Consider the following 19,131-nt stretch of genomic DNA (forward strand, 5'->3'; position numbering starts at 1 on the left):
TATTTTGTTTGCATAGTCAAACTGAAAAGAAAGAAGATCTTTAAACCAGTAAGGGGAAGCTGTGAAGATAAGTATGTTTGATAAGTTGTCTGCAGAATGGTTTACCCTGTTTAGAAGCCACAGCCCATCACCTCCCGTATGGTGTACTGCTGAGGGTGTAGACAGCTTTGCATTTTTAGAGTAATGCAAAGGATTGTCAAATTATTTAAAGTGAGAATAGAGGGGTTTTATTCTTATATCTTTTCTTGTTCCCAGGATCTGTCCCTTATGTAAATAAGATGCTAATTTTGGCTGCATCATGCTTTTGTGTGTAGGCTATTTCCCTCTGGGACAGTTCCCCAGAATTAACCAAATGGCATCCAAGGCTGTGTAATGACTAGAAAAAGAATACTTTGACTCTGAATTGTTGCTGGGAGGATATCAGAGGTGTTGGCTGGTAATATACTTTTTAATTTCCAGTGGAACTGGCACTGGCATACAATTTGTTTTGTGGGTCTCTTAGCCAAGTTGTAAGCAAGGCCTGCAGTTATAACCTGATAAGAATAGGTGAACTAAAAATATGTATGCTAAATGAAAGAACTTGTAGAAGATGTGGAAGAGACACAGATTGGAGACAGGCAAAAGCTAAAAGCATAATCTGAAACAGTAGGTACAAGGAGCAAATGGAGGAATTGGAGTCGACTGTTTCACTTAAAGGGTAACTAGCATATGGAACAAGTTACCTGAGAAGAACATTGACATAAAGCATAGAAATAAATTGCAGACAAACCTCTGGAGAGAGTTGAAACATATGGAAAAAAAGTAAGACCTAACAGGAAAGTATGGTGGAGATCAAACAAGCAGGCAGACAGTTGGGCTGGAGGTCTTCCTCCAGATCATAAAATTCCTTTGTCTGGTAGACTGATGGAAAATTACTGTTCAGGCCCTAGACGATATTTGTCTTTCACAGTAGCATTGTAGTTTAATGGAGTGGCAAAGCTTCAGTTCATGCTATGGATTTTTGAAGGCATCTTCCTTTCCTTAGACACTGTGAATGGCTTGAACTGTAAAAGCATTCTCACACAGAAGCCTGTGAGGTGCACTGTTGCCCTGTCTCTGATTCAGACAGGACTGTCCTTCCTGCTCCTCAGCGCTTACATCATTGCCATTAACTAAACTTTTTTCCCTCCTCATGTCAGGAAATGTCTAGTATTGAATTCATGTTTCAATTTTCCTTAGTGTACTTAGCATAAACAAGGTATAGTTCAAGAATGGATTATGTGGAACCTGTTCAGAATTTTCTTTCATTTTAATTGAGGTCATTTGCCTTCAGATGAAAATGTCGATGACTTAATAGCACAGGAAAAAAAATAAGTGAAGATTTACTGTCATAGCTAATAAGAAAATTTTATATTGCTGTCTTTCAGAAAATATTTAATTTTCAGGATGTGCAAAAACTTTAATATTTCAGAGAAATTATGGGAAATTATATTTGTGGGGGTTTTTTTCTTCTCACATTGAGGCTTAGAATGAATTATTTGGCAATTATTTGAAAGTTCTGACTAGTGAACAAAAGCAGGGGAAAAAAGGCAACTAAAGTATGTAGGAGCAAATCAGCAGTGATATTGCAATGAATACGATGTGTCTTTATGCCAGGTTGGCTGGTGACTTAAGGCAAAAATCATGCTGAAAAGAAATGCATTTGCAACTATGTATATTTTTAAACTCTGAGTATTGATATAAAGAAAATTTATTAGCATTTTGATGACTTTGTTTTAGAAAAACAACTCCCTTTACCCCACCAAATTCCAACTTTAGCCTCAAAACCAACCAGCAATCAAAACTAGAAACTGAGGGAAGAAAATTTGGATATGTTGGATCCTTCCTCTTTAGTGATGGTTTTTTTGCTGGCATGATTTCCTTCACACAAGCTCTTGAGCTTCTCAGGTAAAATAATGAATCAACCAACAGTCCACATTGATGAGGATCTGCCCCTTCCTATCTATGCTAGTGCTAAATACTTTGTTAAATACTTCAGCAAAAACTTAGGTCTCCTGGAAAGATCCCCAGTGATGCATCCTGAATGATGTATACATGTAAGTGAAATCAAATTGGAGGACTTCTGGTGTGCTGGCAAGACTGGGTTGACAATAATTATTAAATGAGTACAGGAGTTGTAAAGGATCCTACAGCTCACGTTATAAGTTCCTTGTTTGTGTTTGGTTTTGTTTTGTTTTGGGTTTTTTTTGTTTTTTTTTTTTAATGAAACTGTGTATCTTTATAGAGAGTCAGTCTTTATTTTTCTTACAGGAAATACTGATTAAATCATAAAACTTGACCATTTTCTTACAGCATGCGAATGTGCAAGAGTGTACAACCTTTAATCTTCCAAGACTATGGAAATATGTTCATGAAGAAATCTTTTGTGAGACTGTTAATTAAAGCAAAAGTTTTTAAAGTTGCCCTTTCTTTTCCCCCCCTAGACTGTTTACACCATGGCTCAATTTCCTTTTCCACAACTGGCAGAACTGAGGGAGAAATACACATACAATATTACTCCTTTCCCTGCAGCAGTAAAATCAACTTCATTTTCAGGGTAAGTTTGAAATGCGCTGCTTATGGTGTATAGAGTTATTATTTACCCTCTGCAGATGAAAAGGCAGGTGGATCCTCCCTTCTATGCTTCTAAAAAAGATGAAAATGCTTGGTAATGTTCACATTCAAGAATGTACCTTCCTTACTTGTCTTATGTTCTCTTTTGACAGCAAGTTAGGCAGAACCAGAGACAGTGATGAAGAGAATGACTTAGATGATGAAGACTCAATTGCTAATGCGATTGGTTGTCTTGGACCATTAAGTGGGTTTTTGGCACCAGAGCTCCAAAAATACCAAAAACAGATGAAAGGTAATGACTTCTCTAATTTTAGAAAACACAATTAAATCTATATGACCTGGCAGAAATTATCTGCAGCTCTGTCTGTGAAAGCTGCTATGGAAAGTGTGTTTTCTGTGCACAAAGAGGTTACAGCATGTACCAAATTATTTCTTCTGTGCTCCATGAAGTACAGAAGGCTGTAGGTGTACAGTAAATGATGGTGTGAGTTAATGATTTGGCTGCAGTAATGGTAACAAAACAACCCCACAGTGTTGCCCACACAAAAAAAGAAGCATGTGTGAAAAAAATTCCAACCTAAATCCATGCATATTTTTGAGACAGCTGTTAGGTAATCAGCATTTTGTGAAGGGTATACCTTTAATAAATTATCTTGATCTTTATTAATATATATGCACGGCTAAGACTGGAACCAATCAGCAGTGAGTGAATTCTGCAGGTGATTTCACTGCTGTTTTGGCCAAACTTTCAGATTGTTGTATGTTTTGGATATATTCAAAATGTCACCATTTTTCAAATCCTTCTGCACAGAAATAAAATTTCTTGACAGAGTTGTATAAACACCAGTGCAAATTCTCAATAAGCAATACAAAATGCTGATCCATACAAGAAAAGCAGTAGCTTTTATGAAATGGTATTGGATCAACAGTTATTTCTTGGATAACAACAGTTATCTTGGGAGCGGCCATTTTTATTTATTCTCACCTTACCCTCAAAAAATGCCAGACTGATGTAACAAGCTGCTGTTCACACTTCATCATTCTTGTGGCTTGGTTTTGCTGAGACGTGTAAGCTGCAATTTTCCTCTCAATTGCTGTGGTGTTTTGTTTTTCCCTTCCTGGGGGACTCTCTACCTGCTGCTTCAAACTAGCACTTAGTCAGAACATCAAACTGCTGTTGTAAACTAAGCCAAAGACAAATAAACATTCCTTGAAAAAGAATTATCCTCCTGACCCTGTAGTGCCAGGTTGGTGCATCAGAAACAGCTGTGAAAATAAACTGCCCTGCTGCTAATGCTCTGCAGCTGTTGATCAGGGACACTCTCAAGTTGTCTGATCCTCAGCTGCTTTGTGCCTGTCCCTTTTGTTGCTACTAGCAGTTTTCTTCCTGTGGTATTCTGTTTCCTAATGCTTCTTGCTGGTAGCACTAAGTTGGTTGTTTAATCTCATGCCTGCTTGACTGTAATGTATTTTGTAACTTGCATTTTTGGCCTCTATGACAACCAAGTATCTTTAATAATCTGTTACTGAATTACTTCAGTGGTGGCTTGATGTACTATTGGATATTTGAAGAATTATGCTTATAACTTTGCACTGTCATGTTAATTGACTTTTATACTCTTTAACCTCCCCTCAAACCTTTGCTATTCTTAAGCATTAGTGCTATTTATAATGCTTCTTTTTGTAATAGCACAGCTTAGTTAAATATGCATATTATAATAAATTTTTAATTGAAAACTATAGTTAAATAAGATGGTAGGAATCAGACACAGACTTCCCTTGGAAATAATCTACAGAAGTACAGATACATCTCTTGAGTATGCCAATTTACTTCTCATCTCCACTTTATTCCCTCCTTCTACAGATCAGAATGAAGAACAAAGTCTTGGTTCCAGTAACATTGCAGAATTAAGTCCAGGAGCAATAGATTCTTGCAGAAGTGACTATCACACCGCTTTTAACAGCATGATGATGGAGCGTATGACCACTGATATTAATGCACTGAAAAAGCAATATTCCAGGATAAAGAAGAAGCAGCAACAGCAGGTTCACCATGTGTATATCAGAGCAGGTAACACATCAAAACGTGCTTCGTTTCCTGCTTTATTGCAAACTAACTTCATCAGGCAAATGACATTCTTTTATATTTCACCAAACAGATAAAATAAAAAAGACTGATGATACAACATTATAGTAAATGATGACATTAATGACACAATATTTGTAGTAAAGTGGGTATTGCTTCATGCAAACAGAAAACAAGGTGATATTTTTTCTTCTTTTATCAGGATCTGAAGATGATGACCCTGGGGTTTTCTTAGGTCCCAGGGACCAACTAAACAATGGTATTTAAAAGTGGCTTTGCTATCTGGGTGCATTGCGTGATCTCTCTGATCAGAAAACTTTAAGTCTTTGGCATTCTTGGAATTGACATGTTGATGCACTGGAAAAAGTGAATGCAGAGATGAGGATACTTCAGATCATGTGGCAGGTAGATTCCTAGCTGGTCTGTATTATCCAAACCCCTCTGAATTCATCTGGGCATGGCAAATTATGCAACTGAAGGACCTGGCTTAGAGTTCCATTGTGGCTAGCAGTTTACTTAGCCATAGTGATACTGTTGTGGACTGAGCTGGATTTAAGTCCCTTATTTAACAACCCATATTATGGAGTCTGTCTCCCTAATTGTCAGACTCAGCAGTGCAAGATTTGGCATGAAATGCATAGCTGAAGGTTTTACTGGGTGTAGAAGCTGAACACAGCCCACCCCATTAATTCCTCCCTGCTTAGGTGTCATCTTTCTAAGTTCACCATTGAACCATGCAAATGGGTCATTGTGGAGAATTATTATTTCTCTTCTAGATTGTCTCAACTTGTGCTAGCAGGAGCATTGGAATACATGGAGCTGCAATTTTTTTATTTACATGGTTTAGAAGGACATTAAAAAAATATTAGTGAAGTGTTTGCTTTGAACAGAGGCTGTAGCCAGCAGAAACAGTGCAAACAGTAAAATGTTGATTTCCAAGGATGCCAACCCCTACCTTCCAAACACAAATCTTTCTAATCTTACTAATTATGATACAGGGCTGGGTTTGTAATTTAATCAAACTGTCATCTAATCACTAATTCGGAGTCTACTCCTCTGGCTTAATAAAATGTGGTTTTATGCATTATGCCTCATGGATAGGCTTGTGTGACTGACCTCATGTGGAGACTGAATTGCTGTTGGAAGAGAAATGAAGGAGAGGGGAAATATCAGAAGCCAATATTAATGTTAAACTATCAGTTATAGTGCAATTCCAAAACTATTTTTTAAAATTATATATTTTCATGGTATTCCTGGCTTGGGGTATACCCATAGGTGCAAAGCAGTGAAGGAGGGCAAAAAATCCTTATATAGAAGGTGCTGTTTTGTGTTCAACTCTAAGACATAAGTGAAATTCAGTGATGATTTTTAAGTTTGGGTTAGTTTGTTTAAAATATATTCTGTCCTAGAAACCTTTGCCATATCTCAAGAAAGATATCAAATTTGGTGGTAGAGCCTTAGAACATTAATTTGTTCTGTTCTTTTAACAATACTGTGTTTCTTTTAAATTATTTCTTTCAGACAAGGGGCCAGTTACCAGCCTCCTCCCTTCTCAGGTAAACCATTCCCCAGTGATAAACCACCTTCTTTTAGGAAAGAAGATGAAATTAAATAACAAGTCTCTCAAAAATGCTGTTATTCACATTCCAAGCCATGCTACAGGGAAGATGTCTCCCATTCCCCAAGAAGATCTTAAAACAAAATTGAACTCTCCATGGCGCACTCACATACGAGTTCATCGAAAGAACATTGCTAGGGTCAAAGGCCAGCTGGGCTATGGAGATACTGTAGGACTGATAGATGAGCAGAGTGAGAACTGTAAAACAAATAGTCCTGGTGCAAAGGAGGAGGCTTCCAAACATTCTGACTTTGGAGAAAGAGAAGAAGGTGGTTTGGATGACAGGACTACTCGGAAAGTTGACCAGCAGTGCTCTGAGGCAGACTCTACGGACAGCAGTACAAATGTGTCCATGGTTCAGCTAAAACTGGAAGCACTGGAACTCACCTCAGATACCCAAACCAATGTAGAGCCAACATCCCATCAGTCCAGCCAGCCATGTTTGTCAGAATCTTCCACTTCATCCAGAGACAGTGGAAACCTGGCTAAATCGCCCCAGCCTGGGAACCCAAAGCCACAGGTCTTCAATCCTTTTCCCAGTGTCAAGCCTCTTCGAAAGTCAGCCACAGCCAGGAATTTAGGATTATATGGCCCCACTGAAAGAACACCAACTGTTCACTTCCCACAAATGAGCAGAAGTTTCAATAAATCTGCCAGTGGCAGCAGTGGGACAAGGAAACGATGATGTGCTGGCACTTATTATTTCTGACAGCAACAAAAGAATTTGTATTGCCTTTTTTTTCATGTGTGCATGTGTATGTGTGTCCCAAAGCATTTCTAATTGCTAGTTAAGTAACAGGGACAAAAGTGGTTACCAGATATATAAATATGTGTCTTTGAAAATTGTACTTCCATGTTGTTATGGGATAGATTAGTGAAGATGCACTCTAACACCTTATTGTTAATTCTGATGGTTCTGTGTAAAATAAACATTAATTTGCGATGAGAAACATACTGTTTCTTAAAGTCTAACTTGGACATTAAATCACCAGCTGCCTTTAACCCCTCAGCCCCCCATGGCTGCCTCCTGTCTAGCTGAGTTCAAAGGACCAATTGTCCAGTGCAGCAGACAGGTGTAACAGTTTTTGTGATTGTTAAGCAGCTTCCCCATCTGACCTCATCATCATACTCTGGGAGTAGCTGGAGAAGCCACAACAAACAGAAGCACAAGCAGCCCCAACAATCAAAAGTGTCATTTTGTGACATCTGGCTACATATATTCTTGAGCAGCATTTTGTGCTTCTCTTCCCACAGCAATTCTCTGCTGATACTATTTTTAATATAAACCTACACATTGAGCATGAGAACAGCAGACATAAGTCCATCCACAACACAGGTTTGCTCTTTCTCTATTACATGTGTACATACATACATTTTGTTACTTACTGCTGGAGAGTTGCAGCACTGTAAAATTAGGTACAACTATTTGTATAGTTGTATGATTATTATTCTGATGCATCTTGACTTCAATGGATTTAAAAGCTATTATCTAGATTAGACTTGTAGATAATTAATATTTGCCAGCTTAGCAGTAGGTAAAATATATGAATGTTCCAGAGTAGTTTAGGGGTTTAAATTCTATAAATAGAGTGATTAGATACTTAGAGTGCCACTTCCCATTAAAGCCAACACATCAGCCACTATGTTAGTGGGATGTGCCCTTGGGCTTCCATGTCTTGATTCCTCTTTGATGTGAAAGAAAGTGATAAACTGAGTATTTATTTCCAAATCAAAAAGCAGAGCTGATAAATACCATAAGACAAGTATTTATATGTCTATAACGGAGGCAGACAGAGAAACTAAACCTAGATCATTCAACTTCAGGACTGCAAAATCAAATACTCAAACTCCAAGAAATTCAGTTCGCTCTTAAATCATTGCAGCGCTGTCAAATGCAATGTACTGACTGTGATTCATTACCTTGATTCCAAATTTCCTATGGCATGAAAGGGCCAATATTTTAAACTGCAGTGATGATGAATCAGCACCATTGTATGTTATGTCTTACTTGCTTAAAAAAATTCTTTGTTGAATTTGAAAATTAATATATATAATTGTCTATGAATGTATTCCATAACCTATAGTATGTGACACAATTTTACTGTATACCATAATTTATAAGCTGTACAATATACTGTGTTCATTGTTGTGGGAACAGTTTTATTTTGCTGTTGTTTCATATAAGTGTATGCATATAAAGTAATATACATCTATGAACACTATAATTATAAAACAGATATAGGTCAGATCTTGCCCTGCCTTATTTCCAGGCAATAGTAGTATTGTCACTAATGATTACTTACAGCACTAAGTAAATTTAAAATAATGTAGAATTTAGTCTCTGATTATGGGCTGTATGTGAATTGTTTTTGCACTGAATTAGAAGAAATGGACTTCTCAAAAATTTTCCTGTGAATCATCCTCCCCAATTTCTTAGCTTCAGTGTATCACGCGACTGTATGCTGAACCCATACAAATAAAAGGACTGTCAGTCTGTAAAACTTGCTAAAATGGTCCAAGTATGTGCATGAATTTTTCACGTTTTGTGAAGTAAGCAGTGGGAAATCAGTAAATTATGCATGGATATAGGTCTGGGGAAAGAACAACACATTCTAATGATTCATTAGAATGAATATTAATTTACAAGTGTGCATTCAGGTCTTGGACTGTTAGGATTGAGGTGAAGGAACCACAGCTGCTCAACACATTGATGATGCTTGCTGCAGGAAATTTTCTTGAAGTACAACTTGATGAGAAAACAGAATGTCATATTAGCTACCTCAAAGGTACACTTCTGTACCTCAAAGGATATTCACTCTCTAACTGAAATACTGTTGGAATATACAGCAAAAGCAACTTCATTGCTTAGTACTGAGACAGAACATTAAGATGAGGTCCAGAGATGCAGGGAACTCCAGAGAGGTTTCCCATTATTTTTCCTTAAAGAATCCCTTGAGCAAATGAGGTCTAGTGATGAAGCAAGTTGTGCTATGAAGAGTGGAATTGCAGAACTGAGGGTGCTGGGAAGTATGATGGTGGGAATCTGCTCCATAAACATTTTGTTCTCCTTGAACCTTCTTGTTCTATTGTTCTCTTCCATATTCCATGTGACCAAATGACATTTCTGGGTTTTGGGTTTTTTTTTTTTAATTCCAATGGTTTTGGGGTGTTTTTTTGTTTGTTTGTTTTTTGAGAGAAGATTTTAATAGGATTATGTAGACTTTTACTTCCGAGCATGTGTTTCACCATCATCAAATGAAAGCTCTCAAAGGACAGGCATTTGATTCCATTTTGTGGACACTTGCAGGTCTGCAAGTGGAAACAGGTCCACACCTATTTAGATATTATTAGAAATTGTCAGTGCTTTGGGGGTAAAAATAGCAGATAGATAAGTTTTTCAGAATTGCTCTCAGCAAAAATTGGTTTCATCCACAATTCAGCTATAGTGCAAATTCAGTTTTGTGTAACTAAAAATCCTATATCCATTCAAAACAACCTAAGTGGTTACTAGAAAGGAAGCAAAACATTATTTCATGGAAAAGTAAAATGCAGCCCTTTACATAGGTATTTCCAATTCACGTAAAAGCTAATTTTCAAAATTCAAGACTTAAAATCTGTATGAAACTTTCACAACATCTATTTTAAACTGTGTGAAATATTTAATACAGAAATAAGGTGAGCTGTTTCACTGTACTGTAGTTTTCCTTGACCTTATTTGCAAGGACTTGTCTTGCGCCCATCCATGGGCAGTAGTAGCATCTGGCTGAGCGGCAGGGAGCCAGTATCATCTGACAGCAGCTCCACTGAAGTAAGAAGAGATAGAAAACTGATCCAAATGCATCCCTATCCTAGTCAATGCCTTGTTTGCTCCAGTTTTACTTGCTTTTTATTGGTGAAGGATTCGTTCAAGTCAGGGGGTTGTGTAGAGGCCTGCCAGTGATTTGAGATGTGCAGTCATGTCAGACAAGCAGCCTCAGGCTGGGTGCCAGTAGCCACAGGGACTGGTGTAGTGACTGATTTCTCAGGCAGGCAGAAACTGCTCTTACACTTTTGAACACCTCTGTGTTAACAGCCTTGGGAAGGCGTGCTCCTCTGTGGGACGGGTGAATCCGGTGCACAGCAGGGAATTGCACGTGTGAAGGGTCTCTTCTGCACACCCTTTCCCAATGAAGACCCCTCAGGGCTTGCACTGGCTGGTGATACAAGATACTTGACACAGTTTAGGACATAGAAGTGGTTTGCAGTGTCAGACCATGCTCAGGCCCAGGCTCCCTCAGTCTGCAGGATGCCATTTCAGCTGTGCTTTGACCTACAAGCGGCACACAGCACTTACTGGCTCACCACAGGTTTAAAAAGAACCACAAATGCTTCCAAGTATTTTTCTGATAAAACTGTATCAAACCACACTGGTTTACCACAAATAAGCAGGCAGGCGTGGTGGTGGCACTGGAGACAATACATGTGGATGGAGAGCCTGGGAAGAAGGAAGGATCAACTTGTCCAGGCAAAAGGTACAAGTTTGAAGGGAAAACAAACTCCTTGGTGCCTGTATGGCTTTTTAGGGTTTTTTAGTTGTAAACAACAAGTCTATGAAATGCTGCTTCCTGCCCATATTTCCTATGTTCGAAGTGGTCATGAACTTGCCTGTTGCCAGCAAGGTGCACATCTTGCAATGGTGTTGTCCACCCACTTGGTAGCCCAATGGTTGCTCCTGCCCTGGCAGGAGGGAGATGCCAGTGGAGAGCCCTCTGATGAGGTTCACACTGAGCTATCTAGAAGGGTCTCCTCTCATGGATGTGTATGTTTTTATGTTCTAATTTGTTGGTTTTCTGATGTTTTATATTTGCTGGTGGCATAGGGAAATTTTTGGATCCTTGTTTTTTGAATACTGCATCAGGAAAGACAAGTGCTTTCTGCATCTCAAGACTCAATATTTTTGCTGCTATTCCTCTCTGTTTAGTTTGTATTTTGCCTTTGTGGACTCTCTTGCTCATACTCATTGTCTGGGTATTTGATGAGAGTTTTCAGGAAGATAAGGATAACCATGCTTGTCGACTTAGCCCAGTGTCTTTTCCAGTTAATGATTGGAAATGGCTAAAAATGTAGTCCTGTAGGAGCACAGCACATCCAAAGACAGCCTTCCCTTGGGGCAGTCATCCAGCTTTGTCTGGGTTGAGTACATCACACAGAGATGAGGTGGTGGCTGGGCCAGCAGCTCACCCACAGCAGCGTGCTGATCTGGGCAGCGGTGTGCACAGCAGGGACCACAAACAGAGCTTATTTCCTCCTTCACATGAAAAGAATCATAATAATGAAGACATGGCCAGGAATGAAAAGAATAATAAACACCACAAAATGTGAGCCTGAAGCAGCAGCTGTCGTGGTGGTTCCTATTGGGTACTGGGTTGCCTGTGTGGGCTCCACTTGAGCTTCCTCCCTTCCAGGCTGACTGGCCTCCTTGCAGGGGAGATCACAAGAAACTTAGCTGGAGGGATCCTCCAGCAGAAGGTGGGAATGGACTGAAAAGCCTCATAGGCCCTCAGAGGGTCAGACACGGCTGAAAACCCCAGATCCAGTGCATCACAAAGCCTGTTCAGTGGTGAAGGACTCATGGGCAGTAGTTCCCAGCCAGTTCTTCAGCCCCTTTTGGGCACAAACAGTGGTGTTTCTCTGTCACTGTCCATGATGGCTCCTCCACCTTGCTTTCCTTTCCTAATGGTTCGAGTGGCTGCTCTAGATGACACATGGGTACAAACCCAGAGTGAAGGGCAGGTGCCAGTCTGTGCAGACACATCACAAGGACAGCTGTGGAAGGAAGGTGTTTGGCCAGCAAGAAGGAAGTAACTTTATTCTTAGGAAAAGTAGGAAAGATCGCTAGCAACCACCCAGCATATGCATAGGAATCCGATGTTAAGGCTTTGAGAGGCCAAAGATTTACAGCTCACCAGCAACCAGTCACACATGTCCAGGGAGAGGAGAGCTTAGTGGCACCTTACAAGGTCTGAATCTGTAGTTCCAGGTACCAAAAAGAGTGTCAGAAATGGTACCATTTTTTTTACCCAACTTTGACTTAAAATTGCAGATTCTCTTACTCTGCTAATGACATCTCTTAATGAAATTTGGTTTCTTTTTTTTGCTTTCCTTTTTTTCTTTTAATAAATGTAGGTCTATTGCTCTGTTTTATCTACACCAACGCACAGACCTGATGGTCTTCTGCTTATTCCCACACTACTAGTCACTTACATTAGGCATACATTGTGCCCTTTTGAACTCCAAATTACTCTGTATGATAATTTTTATACTGTTTCCCCTGCACTAGTAAACTTTTCACCCAGTTAGAACAATACTGTTCAGTGTCTGGCCTCCAGTGCTCTTGGAGAAGAGGCCTTTCTCCAGAGGGAACAAAAGGACTATTTTCTGCTTGGCAGAGGGCCAGGTGACTCGGTGCTGCTGGACACGTTCTCTATCCCCACTAGCCAGCGCTGAGTCACTGATTTCCATCCAGACTGCAAAGTGCTTGTTCCACCAAGCGTTTGCTGCTGAAGAGGCTTTCTTCTGCCATCGTGGGAGAGGCAAGCTGTGCCACACTGCTGCTGAACCTCCAGGCTGGTGTGGCAGACAGAGCTGGGAAGGATTTCACTGTTGCAGTTGGCATGACACCAGAGCATCTTCTGTAGAAGTGCTACAGTGTCTGGCTGCAGAGATGCAGTGCTGCTGCTAGAGGTCAGACCAGGATTGCAGCCACCACCGCAGCAGGTCAGTGATGGGTCTCCGGCCCAGTCTGCACTGTGGCTTTCTGAGTTCACACCCATTCGACGTGATCTTCTAAGTATGGTCACTAGGTGCCACCGGCGCTCCATGCAAACAACTGCTGCAATTCCTGCGAAAGGAAATAGAGTCATAGATTAGTGTTTTCAATGCTTATTCATTTCGATCAGATGTTAAGTAGTTTCTAGTCCGTTTACCTTTGATTACATATTGCAACCCTTCTGCTCTATTTGACTCCTCTTGGTGAGCTTGCTACCCTTGCACAGTGATCCTAAAGCACAGAGACATCCTAACAGTGCATCTTTGGAAACAGTGCCCATAGCAAGACTAAAATGTAGTATGGCATCAAGAAGGATAAAAAAGGAGAAATTTCATTTTGGCCAGCCTGATACTGATTGTAAATGACAACCAAATGATTTGCAGTACAGTCTGAAGTTTGTACAGATAGAAGCTACTTCATGATTATAATTTAAAAGACACTGGCAAAGTAAAGTTAAATAACTTGCTTAGTACAACACAGTGAGCCAAAGCCAACAAAAAGTTGAATCCCTTCATTGTCATCCAGGCTCAAATACAACCATAAAAAATGTTTCTTTTCTTTAAAAACAACCAATTAAAAACAAAAAGATGATTCCTCTTGCACTACAAGCTAGTAACCTCTAGTGTCCATAAATGGTACTGTCTTTAAGAAACTTCTACAATTTTGTAATAGCTGTGGCATTTTGTTCCTTCCAGTATCTGATTAATTTCACATTTTGTTGCTTGGGTACTAAAGCTGAAACTATCAATTTTATGTATATTTATTTACTTTTGAGATACCCATAGTTTGGGGGTTTTTTTTAATATGTGCTATATTTCAGAGTTCTGCATTCAGTCATATTTCTGGCATGTTAGTAATAATCTTCCCCTGTTTCACAGTATCTGGATGGTCCCATATCTTATATGAATAAGCTTGTCCTGAGCATGTCCCTGCACAAATCTGCCGTTGAAACCCCTGCCCTTTGACATCTATCTTTTTTTTAGAATGGCCTAAAAATTGAATGTTTCAGGACTATTTATTTTCTAGCTTTAACTAGTTTCCCTCACCTTAGTCAGTTTCTCATCCCCATAGTGCTTTTTCCTTGTAATCTTTCCCCTTTTTCTTTAAAATTCAGTTGAAAGTTTTTCTTTGGAAGAAATGAAGATCCTTTCTTGTCATAAAACTGTTATAGATGTAGTAAGCCAGGATATTTGAGGACTTAAGGGCAAAGTTATCTCTGGTGAATTATTCACCAGAGGATATACATTTTGGCTTGTGATTTTTACTGTGCCTTTTATGAGGTCGGTATTCCCTGTTGATTTTAAGGAGAGTTGCAGGCACAGTAGAAAAGGAGGGTACTTGAGTAAGCATCGTCATATGTAATTAATAAGAGAATTTTGCTTTGTGCTTTCAGTGTCCTTGAGAGTATGGAAATTATGCCAATGGCATAAAGTATTCTTTACTCTTTGTTAAATGTTAATGAAGATTGGGGCTGTTATATAGTCATGACATTTCCACATTAGTAAGTCCATCTGTCACTGAAAGGGGAGAAGTTAAGTTTAGTTATGTGGTTTATTGACCAACTTCTGTTACACACCATCCCTGAGGTTTTAAGAAACAGACACATTTTTCATTTTGGAGGAGAGCAAACTTCTGCTGCAGCGAACAATGGCTGTGAAGATGCCAAAAGTGTAGGATGCCATTAAAAATCATTCTCCCCCACTAAAAAAAATCCCTAGTGACTGCTGGTCCAAAAAGACCCTTTTCAAAGAAGGGTCTTTACTGGGCCCTTGCTACATGTCAGCAGGGTTTATATAGTCCATATATTTCTAGGGTGGTACTTACCATTCTCTGAGATTTTACCCCTCCATTCTCGGCACAGCTGATTTGGTCTTCACACATGGGCTGTGTTTTTGTGAGTTTAAAGCAATATTCCTTCTGTGTTTTTAATTCAGATTAACTGCTTTGAACACCATTGCTGTTGTGAAAGTCTAAAAAATTGGCTAGTTTTTATAGTTCTCCTTTCCTTCTTCCCTCCAAAATTTCAGAAATGCCTTCTTTATCATGTGGTGATTTATAAGTCTGGCTTAGACAATAGAAAAGGAGACAGCCAGCTGTGTTATTCACCTTCTTTGGCACCCTGAGCCCCCAGCTAGGTAATCTATTTAAATTGTCCAATATTCCTGGCAAGGATCTCCTCAGTTTTCTCTTTGGTTTAGTCCAAACCCAAGGATATCTTTCCTTTTATCTTCTTGCTCCAAATTTCAAAGTCTTAATAAAGAAATGCATTATTGTTGGAACAAGAAGCAAAGAAGCCAGAGAGAGGAAGGAAGGGAACTTACCTGGAGAAGCTGGATATAGCTGGGAATACTTCTCAGTGTAAACTAGGTAGGATCCTGAAAATCTAAAAATCTACAAAATGTTATGCTGGTGGGGGTTACTTATGTGAAAGGTACCACTAGATGAATTGCTTGTTATCCTCCACAATGTGTGATGAGACTAGAACAGACCACTGTGATACTCTTGTCTGATTCTCTGTTTAACATCTTTACAAAGCCTCCTACCACTGCAGAACACAGAGGGAGATAAACCCAAACCTGTTCTTCTGCAAAGCCTGGTTTTCAGGCATGGTCAATCCCTTCAGATGATGTCTGTAATGTTTAATAGGACTGTGGGCCTTATTTTCAGAATTTATTTAAATGGGAATTCCTAACAGTATCTTGGAGGAGAAACACCTTCCAACAGCAGATGTGCCTAGGTAGGTATGCATGTACAATTTCAACTTTCTCTTCCTTAATCTAATTGCAAATAGCCTTTAGTTATTCTCACAGCTCATCTCTGAATCTCCACATTTTTAGTCCTGTCCTGAAAAGTACTTAATTTAAGCAAGTAGAAACTATTTCAGCAGGAGAGCCTGAGAGCCTTATGCGGTGCACGGATCTCTACTCAAACCTCTACTTTCTTCCAGGGGAGCATGAAAAATCCTGTGGCTGGCCTCTCTGTGATGCCCAGCTCTGTAAATGTGTCCTGAGGCAGTCCTGTCTCATCAGCCAAATAGGGTTTTCCCCCCTCCTCTGCTCTGTGAACTGTGCTGTGCCACAGGAATTAGAAGCTGGGTATTTAGGAGATTTGGAAGGTTCCTACAGGATTCTGTGGGAAGGAACAGTGCCCACAACAGCAACTCACAGAGGGGATGACATCCAGCTACTGCCCATGGGACTCACATGGGACACAGATGCCCACGCTTGGGCAGTATGGTTTCTGAGGCTCTCCATCTCCCATTTTCTTTTTTTTGGTCATCACTGAAAAAGCTTCAACTAGAGCAAGGTTGTGTACAAGACCTTGCAGTACTGGACAGTCATTTGAGAGTGGTTTCCACCTTATTTCTACCTAATTTATCCAGTTTCCAGTTCATTTATGCACTTCCATGTTCTCTTGGCACTGGTATGACACCTTAACCAATTGTTAGTAATACTAGAGCAACATAGTGGTCTTGCAGCCTTGGGATCTAAAAACTGATGTCAGGATCTGTTTTCTGCTAGCTTGTCTGGTTTGAGGTAGCTCCAGTAACTTCTCCAAAGAAAAATATGCATGCCCTTATACCCCCAGGGGAATCACAAATGGATCTGTAGAGCTCTAGTGCCTCTCCTGGCATAAATTGAAGCTGAGCAAGAAATGGTGTTAGACACTTGCCAAGGTAAGTTTTCTATAAAAAGAGTGCTGGCTGAACTCAGCTGAGCCTTCCAAAGGCAGGAAAGTTGTGTGGAGGCTGTATGAATAGGGCATGGAGTTAGCCTTGTGTTTGGCTTTCCTTATCAGCAACTTATGACACAAGACTGAGGTAGAAAGTGGAAAACTACCAGGCACTACTGGTGATGTGTACAAAGGGAAAAAATAGACAAAAAAAGATACAGGAAGATTGAAGTCTATATATGGGATGATTTAAGTCTTCAAGCTCAAGTGTTTGTGAAAGGGCTGGGAAAAAATTGCTCTCCATTGGCTCTCTTCCCAAATACTCCCAAATAAATCACTGTCCTCTGTGACAGCAGCACCACCACCACTTCCCTTCAGTAATAAACCAGCATCATCATCAAGTCTCTTTGTTCTGGTCTATTAAAGAAATTACTTTTTTATTTTGTTCTTACACATGCCACCCATAAAATTCTAGTTTGTTTCTCTTATTAGCTTTTTATTCCTAAGTTGTACTAATTGTTGTCAATTCATCCTTTCATTCATGACTTCTATTTCTTCATAATATTTTTAGCTTATTTTGCAATCTTACTAAATCAAGTTATTTTGTAACTGTCATAGCCTTCTTTTCCAATTGTGGTATTGTGGCTTTCTTAGCATCTAGTGAAATATTCTTAAATATCTCCTAATTAACATTTTTCTTTTTGGAGTCATCTCCCAACTGACTTCAGTCAATTGTTCTCAACTTGTGTGAAGGCTGGCTCTTTTGAAGCCTCAATGATGTGTATAAATTGGAGTCTCTTCTAGTTACAGAGAACAAAGGTAATGAAATTGTGACTGCTGGCTCCTAAGCTATCACTACCTTCTACTTTGCTAATTGTGTTTGTGCAAACAGGAGGGCTAAATTTAAATCCTCCCCATGTTGGATGTAATGCTTGAACTCAGATATTGCCTATGATTCTCCAAAACAAAGAAAAATCTCATATGTGAAGATCAAGATCCTTGAAATTCTGATTTTCTTCTTCCTGAACACTGCAGATTAGTCTGGTGGGACTCAGTCATCAGCAGGCTACTGTTCTGCTGGCATGAGCAGCCTGTGCTTCACTTACTAGACTGTCTTTTTCTCCATCCATGAGTCTTCTTGTCTTCCTCTGATTTTCCCCCCCATCCCTTGGGAAAAGGGAGTGAGCAAGTGGCTATGTAGGTATTTGGCTACTGGCTGGATCCAGCCCAAAGAAGACAAGGCTTACAGGGGCTCACAGCCATGCACCTAAATAGAGTAAGGGAAGACCCTTCACCTGGAGGTGAAATCTGAACTGCAACCAGTGGAAATCCTCTCATAGCAAAATGCAGAGAATAAAAAATTCATAACCTTCTTAACATTAAAAACTGAAGTTGAAAACATTAATGTCCCAAAAAAGAAAGGACTCTTCCATCTCCGTGAGCAAGAGACTGCTAAAGAATTGATGTGCAACTGATGCTGGTGTTTGGGTTTCATCTACAGCATCTCACCTCAGCCATGCTCAAGTGCATTTTCTCTGTTGCAGTTTCCATGCAGGTATGGATGACTGCTCCTGCTGCAGGCATCCCACTGCTTCATGGGATCCTGGCTTATTAACCCAAGAATGTTTATTCCATGTTAATTCTGATTTTTTACTATTTTGTCTGTTACAGAACATTCAAACGATGTGGTCCCTTCTTTTTACTATCCATGTTCTTAGCAGTGGGAACTGGAGAACTTGCTGAAGGACTTGCTTTTCTGGAAATGTCTTTGTTTTCAGCAAGACAGTTTCTGAACAGTTGAATGCCACTGGTGCATATAGATTTTCTGTTTAAAACCAGAAAGAATCCTGCAGTATTTGAGGTACTTAAAAGCAGCAAGAGGTTTTATTTTTAAATTCAGTCTGCTGCTGAAGCATGTTTGGGACCTCTGTGAAAGTCTGTGTGGATTTATAGCAAGATTTCTGAAGAGGAAGGCATCCATTTTCTAGGATTGTGTGGGGTTGATACTATCTTTCTGGCTTTCTAAAATAATTTCTTCCTAGGCTATGAAACATTCCTCAGCACACACAGGTTATTGTGGGCTTCAGTTATGATAGAAATACATGTATTTTTAGCTTCACCTGGAAACATGATAAAACTTTTTACTTTGCTTTGCTTTGTGAACTATTTCAAAATGTGGTTTCCACTTTAAGACACTGTTATAATAAAATATTTACTAATATCCCATAAAAATATCAGCCTATATATCCAGAGGCCATGTAAATGGAGACTAAAGACTACATTTACACTCTCCACAGGAACAGGCTGTAGGTCTATATTTTGGGACCTGTTCTGCTGCCCACACTGTCATGATAC

At 39.6% G+C, this 19,131-nt stretch overlaps 1 protein-coding gene across 3 annotated transcripts in view; it reads left to right on the forward strand.

Annotated features, from left to right (window-relative positions):
- TBC1D30 (TBC1 domain family member 30) overlaps window positions 1-8,807 on the forward strand; it is a 51,244-nt gene extending 42,437 nt beyond the window's left edge. For 2 of the 3 annotated variants that reach the window (XM_077783503.1, XM_021547452.3), the window contains 4 exons: window positions 2,463-2,575; window positions 2,745-2,884; window positions 4,457-4,663; window positions 6,200-8,807. In XM_077783503.1, the coding sequence (XP_077639629.1) occupies window positions 2,463-2,575; window positions 2,745-2,884; window positions 4,457-4,663; window positions 6,200-6,981 (1,242 nt within the window). In that variant the 3' untranslated portion in view covers window positions 6,982-8,807. Of the gene's footprint in view, window positions 1-2,462; window positions 2,576-2,744; window positions 2,885-4,456; window positions 4,664-4,880; window positions 4,938-6,199 lie in introns of all 3 variants that reach the window. The other variant, XM_077783502.1, reaches the window with a different exon arrangement.
- The last annotated feature ends 10,324 nt before the right edge of the window (window positions 8,808-19,131 follow it).

This window comes from Lonchura striata, chromosome 5 (assembly GCF_046129695.1).
Source record: "Lonchura striata isolate bLonStr1 chromosome 5, bLonStr1.mat, whole genome shotgun sequence".
Taxonomy (NCBI): domain Eukaryota; kingdom Metazoa; phylum Chordata; class Aves; order Passeriformes; family Estrildidae; genus Lonchura; species Lonchura striata.